At 41.3% G+C, this 19777-nt stretch overlaps 1 protein-coding gene across 9 annotated transcripts in view; it reads left to right on the forward strand.

Annotated features, from left to right (window-relative positions):
* VLDLR (very low density lipoprotein receptor) overlaps nucleotides 1-19777 on the forward strand; it is a 33028-nt gene that overhangs the window by 2511 nt on the left and 10740 nt on the right. For 5 of the 9 annotated variants that reach the window (XM_058301769.1, XM_058301768.1, XM_058301767.1 and 2 more), the window contains exons 3-8: nucleotides 8218-8337; nucleotides 14969-15091; nucleotides 16478-16600; nucleotides 18270-18641; nucleotides 18743-18865; nucleotides 18952-19074. In XM_058301769.1, the coding sequence (XP_058157752.1) occupies nucleotides 8218-8337; nucleotides 14969-15091; nucleotides 16478-16600; nucleotides 18270-18641; nucleotides 18743-18865; nucleotides 18952-19074 (984 nt within the window). The remainder of the gene's footprint in view (nucleotides 1-8217; nucleotides 8338-14968; nucleotides 15092-16477; nucleotides 16601-18269; nucleotides 18642-18742; nucleotides 18866-18951; nucleotides 19075-19777) is intronic. The other 4 variants (XM_058301773.1, XM_058301771.1, XM_058301772.2 and 1 more) reach the window with 1 other exon arrangement.

Raw genomic sequence — 19777 nt, forward strand, 5'->3', positions numbered from 1 at the left:
CTGAAGCGCCGGCTCCAGCGTCCCCAGCTCCCGGGGCTCAGGACGCCCGCCTGCCTGCGGTCATGTGTGTCTCCTGAACTGAGGGAGGACTTTCAAGCCTGTGGTCAAGCAACCTCTGGGGCAGTACTTGGGGTTTTTAAGTCTCGGAACTGCCCCCTGTCCTCTGGTTCGGACAGTCAGCGCGTGTGAAGCTGGGACTGGCTTTTCTGCGCTCCGCGATTGGCTGGCGGCGGGATCACGTTTAGGTTGGTCACGTGGCCCGCGGGCTCTTAATTTAGCGCTAGGTTGGTGTTATCTTTGTGGGAAAACAAGAGAAAACGGGCTTTCCCCTGCCTAGACTCCTCGGTAAAGGCGAATGTGTAGGAAGATAGACTAGGATGTGTAACATCTTTAAAAAGACTAGAAAAGCCCTGCTTGTGAGAGTTTTCAACTCTTCCGTTAATTATTAATGGACGAGTAATATTAACTTATTAAACAATTTATCAGAACAGTGCTATGGCTTGCGTTATATTTTTCGCTAACATTTCAAAACACTAAGTATACCTGTATCTTTAACTGTCCTGGGAGGTGGGAGGAAAAAAATCCTTTTCGCTGCATGCTCCTTTGTAGTCTTTTAATTTAGCATGTTATACTTTCGCTTAGAATTTTTTTTGCCCTATAGAATGCTGGGGGTGCACTCAAACTGTTGAAATGAGTTTCTTGAAGACATATGTTTACCTTGTATTAGGTAGGTAAGGATATATCCCACCACCCTCACCCCCCACCCTGTCACATGGGAAACAGGCCCTGACTAGTAGGAGATGGAAGCCCATACAAGGACTTAAGTTCTCCAAAAGAAAGTACATCTTTCTGAACTGGAGCGAATTAGGTGTCTGCAGAGGCAGCTGTTGACCCTAACTCAATCCAGACCGTGTCCTAAGTCCAAAGCCCCAGGGCACATGGCTGACCTTCAGGTCTTCTACCCCTACGTCTCCTCTGCCCTCCACCCCCTCCGTCCCACCACACTCCTGCTGCTGGTCTAAAATACTCTAGGATGAGGGTAGGTGTGTTCCAAAACTGACAAGGAACATGAGTCAAGTTTTGTATGCCTGAAGACAAAACACTTGGGGGATCTAAAACATTTTCCTTCAGGCCACGTGATCCAGTTGAGGATCTGGGGTACCATATTTATTTATTTATTTTTTCATATTTACTTTAAGCTAGTGCCTAGAAGAACCAGAGCTTTGTGGGCTCTTCGCATAGGGCTAGTAACTAGTGAAAGCATAGACAGACTATTATTGTGGGGAAAAGGTTGGTGAAGACTGGCAATAATAACGGACCTGGAAAGGTAGGAAAGTAGGGCAAGGGGAAAATAAACCTGACTCATCGAGATAGCACCAAGGGAAGGTGTGACAATCATAGTAATCCTCATCTAGGTCAGAGATGGGGCATGTGAGCTGAGACTTCACAGGAGGGTCACTGACCGGCCAGATCTTTGTATGGCTTCTTGAAGTCTTGAGCAGGTATATTCTACCAGATCTCCCTCTTGTGCATATCATGTGGCCTTTAGTTATAAAGTCTGTCCTACATCATTTTGATCCTTTGCTTTTTTTGTTTCAGTCCCCAGATACCTATAACATGTTTAAAGACCAAGTGTAGTTGAAGCTGCCAAATGCTAAGACTTCAAGACAATAGATATGTATTTAAGTGTTAAGTAGTTGAAGCTGCCAAATGCTAAGACTTCAGGACAACAGATATGTATTTAAGTGTTAAGCATTGCTAGCAAAGTTAATTATGGCAGCCTCCACATCCGAAAGAAGTGATGACCTGATTGAAGTTTTTCTGCCTTTATAAAATTGAGTAACCATGAACTTAACTTTAGTTTAACCTAGACGGGATGAAAAATAGTTACAACCTCTCTGCTCTTTGCTCAAGGAGGGGTATCAAGACTTAACAAGATCTGCTAAAGTAGAAACTGGCTGTAAAATTGAAGGAACAAATAGTACACAGTCATACAGTTTTAGGTTTTGATCCAAAGACCAGATTTGCATATAGAGATATAGATAACACATATTAAATATCTAGGTCATTTGCTGTTATCAAGACTGAATAAAGTCACTCTTTTTCGACAGAAGGAAGAGCGATCAAGACTAGTCATGTATCTCTATGACTTGCAGGCATAACTGACATTTCCCTGTAAAGCTACCCTCATGTACTAGCCTATAAAAAATTAAATGCTTTAAAGTACTATGAAAGGGTCTATAATGTTGCTTTCATAAATGTACCCCTACCTTAGAAGATGGTCTCATAGTGTACTAAAACAGCTACCCTCCAGATGGTTAGTTGATAGATTTAGAATTGCTTAGTTGTTTTCCTTCTAATTTAAACTGATTCCAAGGGAATATATAAGCCATAGCATGACAGACTACTTTCAAGGCAAACAGTTCAAAAATACCTTCTGCAGAGGTGGTGGGTGGGATGTACCTGTTGAACAGGAGGAAGTGGTACATGGGCAATTTTCTCCCTGGCTAAAGAGTTTTTTGGCTAAGAAACCTGAGGACTGGTAGCTTCTCTGAGAATTTAAAGGCAAAGTAGACTTTGCCTTGGAAAAATCTGGCTTTTTATAAGTAAAAATCATCTCAACTTCACTCTGCATTTTTTTCAGTCTGAATCAATGTCTGTCTGCTGAGCTCTTCTGTTGGCTCACACTAAAGCCTTGAGTACCATTCATATCACCTAGTTAGATACACTAACCATGCCACAGGAACTAAATGAGATAGCAGGTGATACCTTCAAGTTAGCACACTTTCTCCCTTGTGTGAAGTCTCCTAGGAAAGCTAGGGCTTGCTGGTTATTTTGAGCCTCTATTAAGTAAGAGAATGCTTGCTAGGTGCCCTGAGAGTTGGTACATACAGGATTCTGCTTAAAAGTGCTTCATATTTGCTTGGTGATCCTTTGATCCTTGGCCTACTTATCTTAGAGATGCTCATGGGCCGAGGAGAAGGGTATGCATGGTCTTGGAGTTAAGACATAACTTTAGAGAAAGAAATGACAGTGACTGATGGTGCCACCAACCTGGCGAGCCTAGGTCGGTCCTGCTGGCTAGTGACCTAATGTATCTGAAAGCAGATTGGGTTGGCAGCAGTGGTGAGGGGCTTGCAATTTGCTAAGCAAGAAAGAGAATACCTTAGTAATAGAGAGCACTTGCAAGTCACTTCCTCTGTTATAACTTAATATTTTCCCCCAGTCCTAGCTTATTGAGTAGGTTGTAGAGTGATGCCAGCCTTCTCAGTACATCCGCCTGAAACCATCTTACACATGTCTGCTGAGCCATGTGGCACTAGGCATTGGGGTTACGGTGACCAGGGAGTTGGTTCCTGCCTTCATGGTAGTCTGTCTAGTGCAGAAGTCAAAACAGGAAATCAGTGTTTCAGAGAACCTGGAATAGAAACTATGAGTATCAAGCAGATCCAGTATTTAAGACAATCAAAAAATGGCCTCGGGCAAGTTCCTTCTCAAAGTAGGTTTCCTAATCTGTAAAAGGAGAATACTAATACCTCCCATGCAGAATTGAGAATTAAATGAGTTAAGAGACATGAGCTCTTAGAACAGTGCTTGGCCAGCAACAAACATTCGGTTATTGATCCACAATTCTTAAGATCATCTCAAGGAGATGACAGCTGGTATGTAAAATTCACTTATTTCACTCAATCAGGATTTACCTAAGGATTTAACAGTGTGAGCTGGCCCCAAGCTGGATCTTCCAAGGCTGAAGAGGCCATGGTTCAGGCCAGAGCACAACCTCTGCACTTGACAGCTGAGGCCCTCTTCCTTAAGCCCCTCCTCTGCTGTGATACCTTGCCTCTTACTAATGTTTTTCCCTGTAGGAAAGCGTCTTTGCTGACTTGGAAATCTGCTTGTCTCAAAATGAGTTTCAGCCTATGAATAGAAAGATTGGCATTAAAGTGGCAAGCAGTAGAATGAACGCAACTAAAAATAAATGCCCTTGGTGGCCCCAGAAGTGCCAAAACAAATGGACTGAAGAAATTCCAGGAGATAATAATACTCTTCTGCTGAAGCCTGGGGATGGGCACGAGAGACCAGAGTGCTTGGCTTTGGTAAAAAACAGAAAGGAGAGGGAGGCTCTAGCTCAGCAATCGGACCATACTTTGGGGGCGTTAGGAGGCAAACGGTGCCTGCCCCTCTGTGCAGGTGCAAGTCCATGTCTGAGCCTGACCTTAGGGACCTCTTAGGCACACATTACCTATGCCCCGGGCATTCAAGTGGGAGTGCTCCTGGGAAGGTGCCATTCAGAGCCCTCCAGAGAAACTCATAGCCCATTGTGAAGGTTTGGTATTTCCTGTAAGGTCTGTGCAGTGTTTTACTGATGCTTCCATACATATTTCTCTTCCATGTTAACCCTTGCAGGGACAAATAGACAATGGCAGACTGATAGCTAGATGCATTAAACACTCAGAGTTTCTTGGAGCCCAATGAACTATCAACCTGCTTGGGTAGCGATGGTAGCTGTTTAGGTAAGCAAAGCTCCTGGGACACAGGTGCCTTAAAATAAGGCTGCTGCCATAGCCTGGTACCATCTGCATACCTGACAGGCTAAGCCAGTAACTCTAAGACACTCCTGAGCATTCGTTACAAATTCAGACAACCACATAAGTGACTAAGGTATTAATACAAGTGACTTTTGAGCCCCTAATCCAAAGGGGTAAGTGTGTTCATTCTAAATATTAGAGCAAGAAGGAAACCTATATCTAGTCTGACAGTTTAATGTCTTAAAGCAATAGAACAATAGAACCCTTTTCAAATCACTACACAAAACCCCACTATTCCAAAGAGAGCCTTTCTGGTTGAAACTGAGGTGGACCACCCATGGCCCTGCCAACATGGCCTTTCCCACCCTTCATCCACACCGTTAAACCAACAGCATTTCGGTGAAGCCCTGTGGCTTTGAGAAACCTGCTTTAAAAAGCCCATTTTACTCCAGCTTTCACCTTTCTGAGCAGACAGATCTGGGGCTTTTGACTACCTAGCACTTTTAACTCCAAGATGATTTTTAAGGCATTACTGGCTTTAGCATGGCCTTACGAATTTTGAGAATCTTTGGTTAGATGATTCTCTAGCTCAACCTTGATGATTTCAAGCTCAGCCTGTTCCCTTTATGAAAGTATAATACCAAACTCAAGACTTAACTCTCATGGATAGAAGTAGACTACAGGTCCACGATCCTATAATCTCCAAAGCTTCGGAAACCCAAAGCTTCTTAACTCATTTGGTGCTTTCGTTTCTCCTGCATCTCTGTACAGCAGCATTCCCAGTTGAGCAGCAGAGGTATAAAGGCAGGATCTTTTTGAAATTTGGACAGGGAGTCCCCAGTTCCAGTCAGGCAGCTGAGGGCTCAGCATCCGATTTAGTGTCGGAGCTCCTGGCCCTCTGCGTGGTGCAGGGAATTCAGCGGAGCTAGGGAGCACTTTCTGCCTCATAACAACCTGTCAGAACAAAGTGCTTAGGAAACTGAGAAACCAGAGGCATGACCTCATACAACCTAAGGGACCTCTGTAAAAGCCATCGAGCCCACTGCTACCCCAATTTCGTCCCCTTCCAGTAGGGGCTTTAGTAGCACACTCTACTCCGTTCCCTAATTGTTCTTCATTCTTATTGGTGTCTCTGTGCGCTGTGTGCACAGTCTTATAAACACTGGAGATACTTGGGTGAAACAGAAACACCTATAATAAGCAAAGATAGAAATCAAACTCCTTTATGTCTTAGAATATTGGGATAAACACTAAGAAAGTACTGGGTCTGTTATAAGCCTCCTCCATATTCTTGAGCAGAGTTGGTGGAATTTTAATATCATTTATTATTGTTGATAGCTTATGTATTACAGCTAGTTTCAGAGTCTCTCTTTGAACTCTTACTGGACTAAATATCATCATGAGAGTTGTGTACCCATATTTGATGCCAGGCCAGTTGAGTAGCTCTGAGACTGGAGCTTCAAAAACTCACTTTAAAAGTGATCCTCCAGGTGAACTATGAAGTTAAAAAGAGTGCTTTAAAACCAGGGGTTCTTAACATTTTTTATTCCACAGACCCCTTTGCCAGTCAGGTGGAAACCACAGACCCCTTACTAAGTCCACACGATACTGTGTATTATTTAATAAATATATCACACCAGCACCAACATGTCCTCACAAGAATAATGGTTTTCTGAATTTCAATTTAAGCCCAGGGACACCATATTAAGAATCCCTGTTTTAAACTATATCTTCAAAAATACACTCTTCCATCATTTGGAACCTACTTTTAAGCCCCTAAACAAATCTTGTCATTCTAGTCACCTTTTAAGCATGTAGAGGTCAGTATCAGTGTTTTTGTCTCATTTTGACTTAACAACTTTAGGTAATGAAAAGCTTTAACTAATTTAGAGACATTCTGCCTTCAGTGCCTCCTAACTGTAACCTTTCTGAGTATATTATATCCATGTTGTCTGACTACAAATTGTTCTTTCTTTCCATTTTGAAAGTACTCAAAGGCGATACTTACCAAACCCACAGTCCTCAAAGATAGTGTGAAGACCTAGAACTATGCAGCAAATCCCCCTGAAACATGTACCCCAGCACTGGGTCTGTATGGAGAATGTGGGGGAGCAGGGGGAACCAGATTCCTCATACTTGGTGGAGCGATAGTAAAAACTAGCAAGTAATGCTTCCTGACAACAACCTCAACCCTCATCCCATTTCTCCTTCTAAATCCATAGTATCTCACATGTAACAACACATTTTGTGGAATGAGTGAATTATGTGAAATATAGATAGGAAAAGCCACTAAAACATAATGCTTTGTATCTGGATCCTCACTTGGGAGGAGAATGGTAGCTATAGTTTTTAGAGCAACAGACCGAGTATCTAGCAAGGCCATCACACCTTGGTAAAAAAAAAAAAAAGAAGTGGGCATAATTTGAATCTCCTTGGAATTAGCCACAAAGCATAGAATGCTGGCAGATGGCAGGAGTAGCTGATACTAGGGAGGCCAACTAGAGGCTTGTGTACACAACACAAGAGTTCCAGTCTGTGCCTGTCACTGTGGTATCTGTCCTTATGCCAGCATGACACAGCTGCAGATGCTGAAATGTGGCAGGAAACGAGAAGGCTTTCTGCTTGGAAGCCCCCCCCAAATGATCTGCATGAACTATACGGCAACACGGTTTCCCTGAAAATCTATAGAGTATATGTGCCCTCTGTCTCAAAGAAATCCACATTCTCCAGGAGAACACACCTGTTAATGACAGAGAAAACCTGAAGGTTATCTGTCCCAGGCCAGGCAAAAAAGTCAGTGCCCTACTTCTGAGTTCCTAACATTGTGATACTTAAATATCCATGCATCAAGCCTAGGAAAACTTAAGTTTGGAGTATAATCCAGGCCTGTGGCACTATGTCACTTTCTTTTTCTCCCATCACTAAGTTAGAAATGATTTCCCTTTTCCTCTTACCTATATTTCCTTGATGCTTTTTAGCTTATCTTGAAACTATTTTGCAAACATGTCGCTTTCCAATTAGGTAGATCTCAAACTGTAAGATTAGGAGCCATGTATTAAGCCTCTATTTCCATCCTCCCTTTGCTGCCCCTTAGAAATCTTCTTTACTCTTCTTGTAATAGGAATATCATTGAAGAATGAAGAATATGGCATGTGGGCAAGAAATGCCACTAAAGCTTAGAATTTGGCTCTGTGAATATAGCCACATTGGTGGCTTTAACAAATGAGAGACACTATTCCAGAGACCTGCATAAAGCAACCTGTGGTATATGTGTGCAAACCAGATTCCTGCTCCATTGGCCTGGCTCCATTGGCCACCATTCTGGCCATCATGCCCAGTTTTCAGGAACAGAAAGGAAGAAAGGGAAGGAGAATGAACCCCTGCATCTTTAAGGATATTTCCTAGAAGATGTATATTACCATTTCTGCTTACATTCTCCTGGCCACGCCTAGCTGTGAGACAGGTTGGGAGTTCTAGTTTTTAGCTGGAATGCATGTGACCAGCTAAAAACTCAATTACTGTCAGTCACTGCCCCGAGACCCATCCATATCTGGTACTAGAATGTCACAGCTTGGTAAGCCTGCAGCAATCCCTCTGAGAGGATCCCTATCCATGGGTTTGGGGGAACTTGCATGGCTAACTTACCCCCTTCTCTCTCTGATTAGTAAAGTGTCCCTCCTGATTCTAGGGAGAAAAGCCAAATGTGAAGCCTCCCAATTCCAGTGCACTAATGGCCGCTGTATTACTCTGTTGTGGAAATGTGATGGGGACGAAGATTGTGCTGATGGCAGTGATGAAAAGAACTGTGGTGAGTAAAGTATTTGATAATCTCACTTGCCACTCACTTGGACTTATGCATTTTATCGAAATGTGATAATGTTATCTTAGCTCCTACAAATTTATTGAGATTCTAAAAATAGAATCCACTCCTAAGAACTGCTCTGAACCAGAGTCCAAAGATCCTATACTTAGTTAATTCTAGAGGAATATAATTGAATGTCTGATATGGGGTTATCAGCTAGTGTATGGAATGTTGGAGATAAAGTGGAGTTCCTTTATCTGACTGGGCCTAGTTTATCTTAGATCTGGCAAACATTTGGTATAGGATGCTGGGAGGAGGGGAGCAGAGATCAGAATTGTTTAGAAATACCTTTTTTTTTCCTTTTAAATTCTAAAATGACTCTGATCCTAGAAAAGAAAGAAAACCATGGACACTAAGAGATCCCCCTAAAGTTTCAGGGGGTTCATTAACCTCTGGCATAGAAGCTATAAGCCATATAGATGAAATATCAAATAAGGATTCTTTTTTTATTCTGTGCCTGCAATAGATCCTAATTCTAAAGTCTTAGGCAAAGTGAAATTCATTCTCTCCCCAAGAAGATGGAGATAAAACTTCATACCCATTGACCAGAACCTATCAAAACTTCATTGTGAGAAAGGCCTGTTTTAGTGAGAACTTGAACATGTCTTTTGGGGGAAGGCAGTTTCACCCAAAACAAATGATATAGAGTTAACATTGTGGCAGACATCGTCCTATGCTTGTTCTCTCAGAGCAATACAATGTTGTTTTGTTTTGTTTTTTACAATGTTGTTTTCATGCTAGTATGTTGACTAGCAGGTCTTTTGGAAGCATAGGAATTACATTCTACAATCTTAGAAAAAACTTATCTCCAGTCTCAGGACCAAGAATAGTTCTCTTGTGTAACACATTTCCTTCATTTGCATTTGAGCACTAACATTTTAATCTACTCTACAAAACTTTTAGTTCAATGCTATTTCTGGGTTACCTAGATAATATATTTCTCTTACTAAATATCTCCCTAGAAGATCCTCACCCTTGACAGCTATTCTCTTAGTGTAAGTAGCAAAAACTTCTTCTATTCTAAACTATATATTTGGAAAAACTCATTGCTTTTCCTAATAAAGTAGTCATTCTTTTTATGTTGTGGCAATCTTCTTTTACCATCTGACCAACTTAGTAGAAACAAACCTGGTGAATTCAGCAAAGTGGTGGGGTACAAGATCTACACCCAAAAGTCAGAATTGTTCTATATACTAGCAATTGAAGGAGAAATCAAGAACAAAATTTGTTTATAATGGCAACTGAAAGAGTCAAATATCTAGAAATAAATGTAACCAAGGATGCAAGGGACTTGCTCACAGGAAATTATAAAATATTGCTGAAAGAATATTTCAGTATGTCAAAGAACACCTAAATAAATGGAAGGATATTCCATGTTCGTGGACTGAAAGACTAAATATTGTTAAGATGTCTTTTCTACCCAAAGCAATTTATACAATCAATATAATGCCAGTAAAATTCTAAAAATCTTCTTTGCAGAAATGGAAAAGTCAATGATCAAATTTATATGGAAGGGTAAAGGCCCCCAAATAGCTAAAGCCATCTTGAAAAAGAAAAGTTAGAGGACTTATACTTCCTGATCTTAAAACTTACTACAAAGTCACAATAATCAAAACAGCATGATACTGGCCCAAGGATAGACATATAGACCAATTGAATTGAATTGAGAGCTCAGAAATTAACCCTCATATTCATAGCCAAATGATTGTTGACATGGGGCAAAGACTACTCAATTGGGAAAGAACAGTCTTTTCAACAAATGGTGGGAAACGGACTTGGCGCAGTGGTTAGGGCATCCGTCTACCACATGGGAGGTCCGCGGCTCAAACCCCGGGCCTCCTTGACCCGTGTGGAGCTGGCCCATGCGCAGTGCTGATGTGTGCAAGGAGTGCCACGCCACGTAGGGGAGCCCCACGCACAAGGAGTGCACCCTTAAGGAGAGCTGCCCAGCGTGAAAGAAAAGTGCAGCCTGCCCAGGAATGGTGCCGCCCACACTTCCCGTGCTGCTGACGACAACAGAAGCGGACAAAGAAACAAGACGCAGCATATAGACACAGAGAACAGACAACCGGGGTGGGGGGGGGGGGAATTAAGTAAATAAATCTTTAAAAAAAACAAATGGTAATGGGAAAATTGGATCTCCATTTGCAAGAGAATGACGGTAGACCCCTACCTCACACCATGTACAAAAATCAACTCAAAATTAGATCAAAGACCTAAATATAAGAGCCAGAACTATCAAATTCCTAAAAGAAAACATAGGGAGGCATGTTCAAGACCTTGTGATAGGCAATGGTTTCTTAGACTATTATACCCAAAGCACAAACAAAAACAGGAAAAAATAGATAAATGGGACCTCATCAAAATTTAAAACTGTTGTGCACAAAGGACTTTATCATGAAAGCAAAATGATCACTTAAATAATGGGAGAAAATATTTGTAAGTCACATATCCAGTAAGGGTTGAGTATGCAGAATATATAAAGATTTCCTCAACTCAGCAACAAAAAGACAACTCAAGTAAAAAGTGGGCCAAAGACTTGAATAGACGTTTTCAAAAGATATTCAAATGACTGATAGGCACATGAAAGGATGCTCAAAATTATTAGCCATTAAGGAAATGCTAATCAAAACCACAATGAGAAACCATTTCACAACCACTAGAGTGGCTACCATTGAAAAAATGAAAAATTACAGTGTTGGAGAGGATCGGAGAAATAAGAACATGCTTTCATTGTTGGTGGGAATGTGAAAATGGTGTAGCCATTGTGGAAGACAGTTTGACTATTCCTCAGAAATTATTAAGTATAGAATTACTCAGACCCAGCAATCCCATTTCTAAGTATTTACCTGAAAGTATTGAAAGCAGGGACTCAAACATATTGTATACCAATGTTCAGAGTGGCATTATTCACAATGGCCAAAAGATGGAAGCAACCCAAGTGTCGATTAACCAATGAGTGGATAAACAAAATGTGGTCTATACACGCAATGGAATGTGATTTAGCCATAAAAAGGAAGTTCTGATACCTGTGATGATATATATGAACCTTGGAGACATCATGTTGAATAGAGGACAAATCTTATATGGTCTCACTGATTTTAAATAATTAGAATAAGCAAACTCAGAGTCAGAATCTAGAATATAGATTACCAGGGGATGGCATGGAGGTAGGGAATAGGAAGTTAAGGCTTAAAATATATACAGTTTCTATTTGGAATGATGGAAAAGTTTTAGGAATGGATGTGGCAATGGTATCACAACATTGTGAATAGAATTAACAGCATTGAATTATATATTTAAATATGATTAAAGGGGAAATGATAGATTGTATGTATGTTACTAGAATAAAAGCTTTAAAAAATTAACCTGAGTCATTTTAGGGGTAATCACTGCCTTTTCCTAGCCTCTGCATAAGTAACCTGTACTAGCCACATGGTAGAGGGTTCAGCAAAAGTAAGGAGGTAAATGGATGTTTAATTTTGATCACTTTAGACGGGAAAAATTAATGTATTCTTGACCAGAATTTGTCTCTGTCTCCTGGGCATGAGGGTAAAGAAGGAACGTGGGAGTATTGCCTAGGGAAGCTCTGAATGCATACTTCGAGATGTTCCTTTAAATAAAAGGGAAAAGCTACAAAACCTTCTAAAATTGCATCTTAATTCTCATGTCTAACTTTTTGTTATGAAACATGGTTTCGGTTTTCAGCAGGACACTTTCCAGTGGGCCAACTAGCCCATTTAGTCACCTTCAGCTTAGATTCCACAAGCCATATGCTTCTATGGGTCCTAGCAATTTAGTCTTCTATAGGTGTTAGGCTTAGCTGATCAGCCAGTAACTTAAATATCCTATATATAAAACTGCTAGGTTTCTTTCTTGGTGGCACATCTAAATTTCTACCCATCTCTAAGGCCCAGTTTATATATCCTTTCTTCACTCTCCCAGTCTGTATTCTGGATTGAGAGAGATGGATTCTAAAGCACTTTGTTCCTTGTCATCTTTTGTTCAAATACATCATTCATTACACAGCCAGTGTTTCCTCTCCCTGGGACATTTTCTAGTATTTAAAGTCATGCGGTCTCTTTACCACCATTCCTCCCACACCTCTTTGGCATCTTTTAAAAGGAATCACAGGTTGAATTAAAGCAACTGACTCTGCAGACCCTCTGGCCTCTTTAGAGGACAGGACTCCAACATGCTCCAGAGGAACACAGACTTTCAGTATCACTGAAACCAAGCTAACAGTGGGGTTGAATATCTCTGTGAATTTAGAAGCAGGTATGAATCTAAGAGCTATGTGACCTTTCTTGTTTCCTTGGCTACACAATTCAAGGAGACAAGTAGTCCTTTTTGGGTCATCAAAACTCATCATTCTCTCTTGAGTTCTAGAAATTAACTGTAGTCACTGTCCTCCCCTTTACAATAGCTGAGTCTAAACTCAGAATTCTGCCTGGCTTAAACACCTGACTTGAAGGAGTTCTGTTCAATATTTTAAGCAAATTTTGGGCTTCTCGATGATTTGCCACTACAAGATACTTGTTAGAGAAGAATGTTTTGAAGTGAAAATTCAGGAAGGAGGTGCAGGCACATGGGTAAGGAAGATATAATCTGAGAAGGATAAACCTAGAATATCCTGTGTGACACTTTTATCAGGACTCTTTTTTTTTTTCTTTCATTTTTTCAGTAGAGAAGCTGTAAACTCACAAAACAATCATGCATAATGTGCAGAATTCCCATACATCACCCCTCCACCAACACCTTATATTATTGTGGAACATTTGTTACAGATTATGAAAGAACATCTTCAGGATATTACCACTAACTATGGCCCATAGCATACACTTGACAACAACCTACTTTATTTTTATTTTTAAAGAAGCTTTAGATTACATAAATGATACATAAAAAATATAGAGGAATTCCCATATACCCATCCCACACTATTTCCCATTAACAACATTTTTTATTAGTATGGTACATTTTTAACTACAGATGAACACATATTGAAGCATTGCTACTGACCATGGTCAGTAATTTACATTATAATTTATACTTTGCACTGCACATTTTTAAGGATTTTGACAAAATGTATAATGGCTTGTATCTGTACTTAAAATGTCATTCAGAGCAATTCCAATGTCCCAGAAATGCCCCATGTTACATCTATTCTGTCCTCTCCCTCCCCTCAGAACCTCTGGCGACTATTGCCTTTATATCAGTGTTACAAGTTCCCCATTGTAACAGAGTTAGACTCATTTATAGTTTCCCCATTCATGGCTCTTCTGCCCCTTTTATCTGAACCTATAATTAGCATTGTAATCATTAAATATATGTACCAGAGACTTAAATCTTCAGTCTGTTCATATGCCAGTTGGGTCCTCAATTTCAGGAGAGTTGCAACACCCACTTTCCAGTTCACTGGACTCACCCAGGACAACTAACAAAAGGATGATGATGGACAACACCCATCCCAGAAAACATTATCTACAACTGCAAGTGAGACAGCTGAATCCATCTGCCCCATGGGCTCTAAGCCCTCTCTCAATAAGAAACAGAGTGGGCATCACTGTCCTAAAATCCTCAAGATTGAGGAATGAACAAACATAAGGGGGGAATGCAACTATGGACTGAAGTAGACTTTATTATTATTATTCTATCGGGGCTCTTCTTACCCTATGACTTCCTCGTGGTTAGGGTTGCCAGGCAGCTTTGCTTGCTTACACAGTCTAGATTTATGTTTATCTTTCTGGTATAATTAATAGTGCCCCCTTTCTACTGAGACAGCCCCAATTTGGACAAAAACTTGCATGATAACCCTAATTATAGGGGAAAGGGCCTGCCATAGTAAGAATTAGTAACAGAATTGATACCTTGCCTTGGGCTCTAACATTAGTAGTCATGGATATTAGCACTGATAGCTTCAATGCCTTTTAGCTGGTTGATCTTAGCCTATTTCTTGGCTGAAAAGGTGACAATCTCCTCTCCCTTGGATTCTAAATATGCCCTCACATTATATTCAGGTTTAAGCTTTCTCCCTTTTCTGCTGGGTAGAGTCCTCTGCCCCAGTGGATCAGTAGGGGTGGCAGTATTCAGTATGCAGTACTGGGGCTTGTCCTTCTATCTCTACACTAAATACATCAGTACTACTGTTAAGTGATGCCCCTAGAACAGTTATACCATGGTCCAGTCATAGGATGGAATGTTTGGCTATTAAACTTATGAAATACTTTAATAATTTAGAAGAAAATGCTTCAAGAAGATGAAACTATGGCTTAATCTCAGCATTATAAAACAGGCAAGAATTTAATTGTAGATATTCCTGAGTTGTGAGATTATGGGCAACCATTGTCTTGTCTCAATTTTGGTATCTTCCAAGTCTTGAACACCTTCGTCCTTTGAAGAAAGAATGCTTTCTCTAAAGTTCCTCTGGATAATGGTAGTTGAATGCTTATTGACTCATCTTTAATTCTAGAATACTATACACCCAAATGCATAGCTTAGTCCAAAATGTGAAGGTAGTACTCTTCGGTAGGCGGCTTCAACTTTAATCCTGCAAATAAACGCTCTCTTTTTGTAGCCAAGAAGACGTGTGCGGAGTCGGACTTTGTATGCAACAATGGTCAGTGTGTTCCCAACAGATGGCAGTGTGATGGGGATCCTGACTGTGAAGATGGTTCTGATGAAAGCCCTGAACAATGCCGTGAGTGTGACTTGCCTTGGAATCCAACTTTTCCAGGCCACTCTGTGCCTTGTGGCCCTAAGTCCTGCTTCCTCTAATACTTGATAGTAGTTTTCTTTGCCTCCCTTAAAGTTTAGACCAATTGACTTCAAGGCCAGTCAAGTAATTAACAGTTGATCAGTCTCCTTTAAAGAATGTTCTCCCTAGTCTAACAAGACTGACATTCTCTTGGGTAGCTTCACTATTGAATACTTAAGACCAAAGCCAGCAGATTTTATTAAGAACTCCTTGACTAGGTGCATAGATTTGTGTTTGATAATAATGACTCTGGACAGAGGGAGCTTTGGTCCTGGAAGCAAGTCAAGATGTGGAGGTCCTCCATGGACCAAGAATCAGCTCTTAAATGCAGAACATCTTATATTTTTAAAATAGCTATTATTAAAGAGGTAATGTGGCTATTAACAGGGTGATAGAGTGACTTTTAACAGATGTCTAAACTAGAGTTATTTAATCAGGGATCCTATAACTGATTCTTGAAACAGGGATCTTATAACTGATTCTTACATAAGAGGAACGTCATAGGTATGCAAATATATAGCTGTGTCCTTAGGCTTGTATTCAGGAAAAAGTCCACGAGGTCATAGTGGATGCTGGTTTGGGGCCATTGGAGAGGATTTGAATGTCATGATGAAGAATGTCTTGGACTTCAGTTTTAGGCCTGTTGAAGCACTAAAAATGGAGGAAGAACATGAACAAAGTTTATGTCGGGAATATGATTACATGCAGAGAGAGGGATAAGTGCATTCATTTCAATTTTCCAGGCAAGAAGTGAGGAGAAGTAATTACAATATTGGTCAAGGCAGGTGAGATATCATAGATAAAGCCATGTTCTGGAAAGAGGATGACCTGGTAAAGTCAAGAATTAAAGCACACCCCTACTTTGCAATAGGCATATCTAGAGGGGGTTGTGAGGAGCCCTATAAAGGAGTCTAGGCAAAGGAAGATTTCATAGATGTTAACCCATCTGACCTTTAGTGAAGTTGGGATTAGGTGATAATATATCTAGGTATGCTATTTTATATCCAACAGATAAATAATGGTCTGGGAGCAGGCCATCCTGTAAACCTAACTATGCCAAAAAAAAAAATCCAGAATTGAGAACAGCCCTGGAACCTTGAAGGAATGACTCCGTCAAGGCCCTCAGGTGTCCTCCAAGTAGCATGGGTTGGCGTGGCTTCTAAGGAACGGAGCTGGCGAAGGATCTAACCAGGCTTCAAATACGAAGTCGAACTTCACCGGTATTCCAGTCCACTGAGTTACACGTGTCACCACTTCCAGGCAGCTCAGGAGCAGCAGCTTTGCACTGATGAGTTTTGAGGCTCTTTTGAGACTGTATATCATCAACAGATATGAGAACATGCGGCATAAATGAAATCAGCTGTGGTGCCCGTTCTACACAGTGTATCCCCGTGTCCTGGAGATGTGATGGTGAAAGTGATTGTGACAGTGGAGAAGATGAAGAAGACTGTGGTAAGAAGATCAGTGTTGAGTGGCTTATCCTAAAGACCCTCTTCCTCAAAGAAGGGTGGGCCGGGGAAGCTGACTTAATCACGAAGATTCAGTTACACTGACTAACTTTTCAGTGACTTCACGATCTGCTCAACATTAGAATTCAACTACTTAATCTTAGAAACTGCCTTAAAATTCTGAAAGGAGTTCACGTGGTAATTGACCAGTGCTTGCGTTGGTGTTGCTTTTAGGTAAACAGAAGTGAGAAGGTAAGGCATTCAAAGCACCTTTTTTAGAAGTAGCTCAGTGCACAGCAATTGTGTGGGCTTTCGCCTCTGTTACTACAGTTACTTATGTGCTTTCCTTACTTTGGCTCAATAAAACTAGAGGGGGACAGGGGCCTTCATAGGTAGGAACTAGATTTGTTTATTGGAATAAACTATTTGAGTATCACACAAGCACTTCTTGGCCCCAAAACTAGGTTCAGGTGTCACCGTTTCAAAGGTTCAACTGGCACAGAAATATGAATGAACATCTTGCTAGGAGATACCCAAAGCACAGTCTACCCAACCATAGCATCTTTGTCATTTGTCACAATTCCTATCTGTGAAAGCTAACTCTGTTTCCTATTCTTTCACGTATCTGTTCTTGAAGAATGTGTTATAAAATGCTACATGTTAAAGGTGAGGCCCTAGGAAAATCGCTAGGCTAAACAAACATTGCTTTGAATGCTCTTTTAAGCTACCGCCCTTTTTATAGGGCCTCTAAAACCGACAGCTCCCAAGGCTGATAAGCGCGGGCCTCCTAATGCACTAGTATACAAGCGAGCTGTGGGCACTTGCATTCGAAATACCAGTCTTGCCTGTAGAAGTCATTTCCTGAGGTTGATACCACTGCACCTAGTCCAATGAGTTTTAGTGTTCAATCCTAGCATTGAGCTTTATGTATTGGTAAGCCCTAGAGCTGCCAAGTGTTTCCCTCTTAAAACCAGACTTTGCTTCCCAAGAGAGTCATGGTCTCCATCCAAATTACCACCAAATTGTAACCTTAAATCATTTGGCAGAAATTTGAGTCAGACTGGCTAGTATGACTAGCTTATCATTATTACCATACTTGGCCACTAGATTAGGATTCTAGCCCTAGCAGTGACTTTCTAAGATCTGAAAGTAAGACAGGTTCTATCAGATCCTTGTTTAAAGGACCGGAAAAAGAAGGAGCCGTGTATGGTAGTAAAATATAATGGTTTCTTTTTGGCAATAGTGTCTTAATCCTTGCTGTGTATTGCATTGCCTGGATACCCAATGCCTGATATCCATGGCTGTGGATATTCTGGCCTGACAAGCAGTATGTCCATTTAAGGATAACTCAGTCTGTGCCTTCCAAAATGAAATCCCTTGTTTCATTTCAATCTACTGATCACTATCCCTTAAAGAGTCAATTATAGTTCTCACCTCAAATTAATTTCTAGTCCTCAACTGTTTTCTTGGTATTTGTTTCTATTCTTAACTCACAGAGCTTCTGCATTTTTTACAGACTCTTTCCTAGTACTCCAGGGACTTGATCTTGATATAATTCCACTTAAGCTAGAAATCTAGTATTAATGATCAGAGAACTACGTATTAGGTTCTTGGGCAAGAGATTTTAAACCCATCCTGATGCACTTTCAATGGGGTGTCCTCTTTCTCAATAGGCAACATCACATGTAGCACTGATGAGTTCACTTGTTCCAGTGGCCGCTGCATCTCCAGGAATTTCGTATGCAATGGCCAGGACGACTGCAGCGATGGCAGCGACGAGGTGGACTGTGCCCCACCAACCTGTGGTGCCCACGAGTTCCAGTGCGGCACCTCCTCCTGCATCCCCATCAGCTGGATGTGTGATGATGATGCTGACTGCTCAGACCAGTCAGACGAGTCCCTTGAGCAGTGTGGCCGCCAGCCAGTGGTACACACCAAATGCCCGGCCAGCGAGATCCAGTGTGGCTCTGGCGAGTGCATCCACAAGAAGTGGCGTTGTGACGGGGATCCCGACTGCAAGGATGGCAGCGATGAGATCAACTGCCGTAAGTAGCTCTCTTACCTGCGTGGCACGTGTCCTGCCCTTCCACGTATCAATGGGGACGCTTCGGCTGGCTTCGTTGCACAGCATTCCCTCTCTCTGTAGCTTCTCGGACCTGCCGACCTGACCAGTTTGAGTGTGAGGATGGTAGCTGCATCCATGGCAGCAGGCAGTGTAATGGCATCCGGGACTGTGTCGATGGTTCTGACGAAGTCCACTGCAAAAACGGTAAGGGTCTCTTCCTGTTGGTTAGCCAAAGTGCTGCTCTGGTCACACCCACCAATGGACTCTCTGCTCTGTGCTCTTCTTTGTAGTCAATCAGTGTGCGGGCCCTGGGAAATTCAAGTGCAGAAGTGGGGAATGCATAGACATCAGTAAAGTATGTAACCAGGAGCAGGACTGCAGGGATTGGAGTGACGAGCCCCTGAAAGAATGTCGTAAGTGCTGGGGTTGCTTCAGTAGAAAGTGGGGCGCCTTAGATCCAGCAGAGCTAATGCTGTTTAGATCCTGAATAATGCCTGGAGCCTACCTTTTTTTAAAGATACATAAATCACATAAAATGTTACATTAAAAAATATGAGGCTCCCATATACCTTACTCCCTACACCCCCCACTCCTCCCACATCGACAACGTCTTTCATTAGTGTGGTACACTCATTGCATTTGATGAGTACATTTTGAAGCATTGCTACACTTTTATATTATAGTTTATGTTGTAAACTATTATATAGATTATAGTTTATGCTGTAGTTTACACTCTCTCCCAGTCCATTCTGTGGGAGTTGCTGAAGGCAGGGAGAGGGAAAAAGGTGTGGTTAGCCTAATTTTAACAACTAAGTTCGATTGTTAGGCTTATGATTTTAAAGTCCAGGCAGTGACAGACATTTAACCTTACAGATCACTGATACTGATCAGCAATATAGAAACTTGACTAAATGCTGCTATACCAACTGGCAGTTTACCAAAGAGATTAGGTTTAACTCTTCCCCCAGTCCACCTTGAGATGCATATCTTTGAAACAAGTGATGAGGCCTTGGACAAATTAAAGATTTGATCAGGCTAAGTAGAAGTTCTTACAAGTAACCTAGACTTTAAATGTTAATGAGTGATTAACATGGAATAAACTGTCAAGTCACTTAG

This window comes from Dasypus novemcinctus, chromosome 8, assembly GCF_030445035.2.
Source record: "Dasypus novemcinctus isolate mDasNov1 chromosome 8, mDasNov1.1.hap2, whole genome shotgun sequence".
NCBI lineage: Eukaryota > Metazoa > Chordata > Mammalia > Cingulata > Dasypodidae > Dasypus > Dasypus novemcinctus.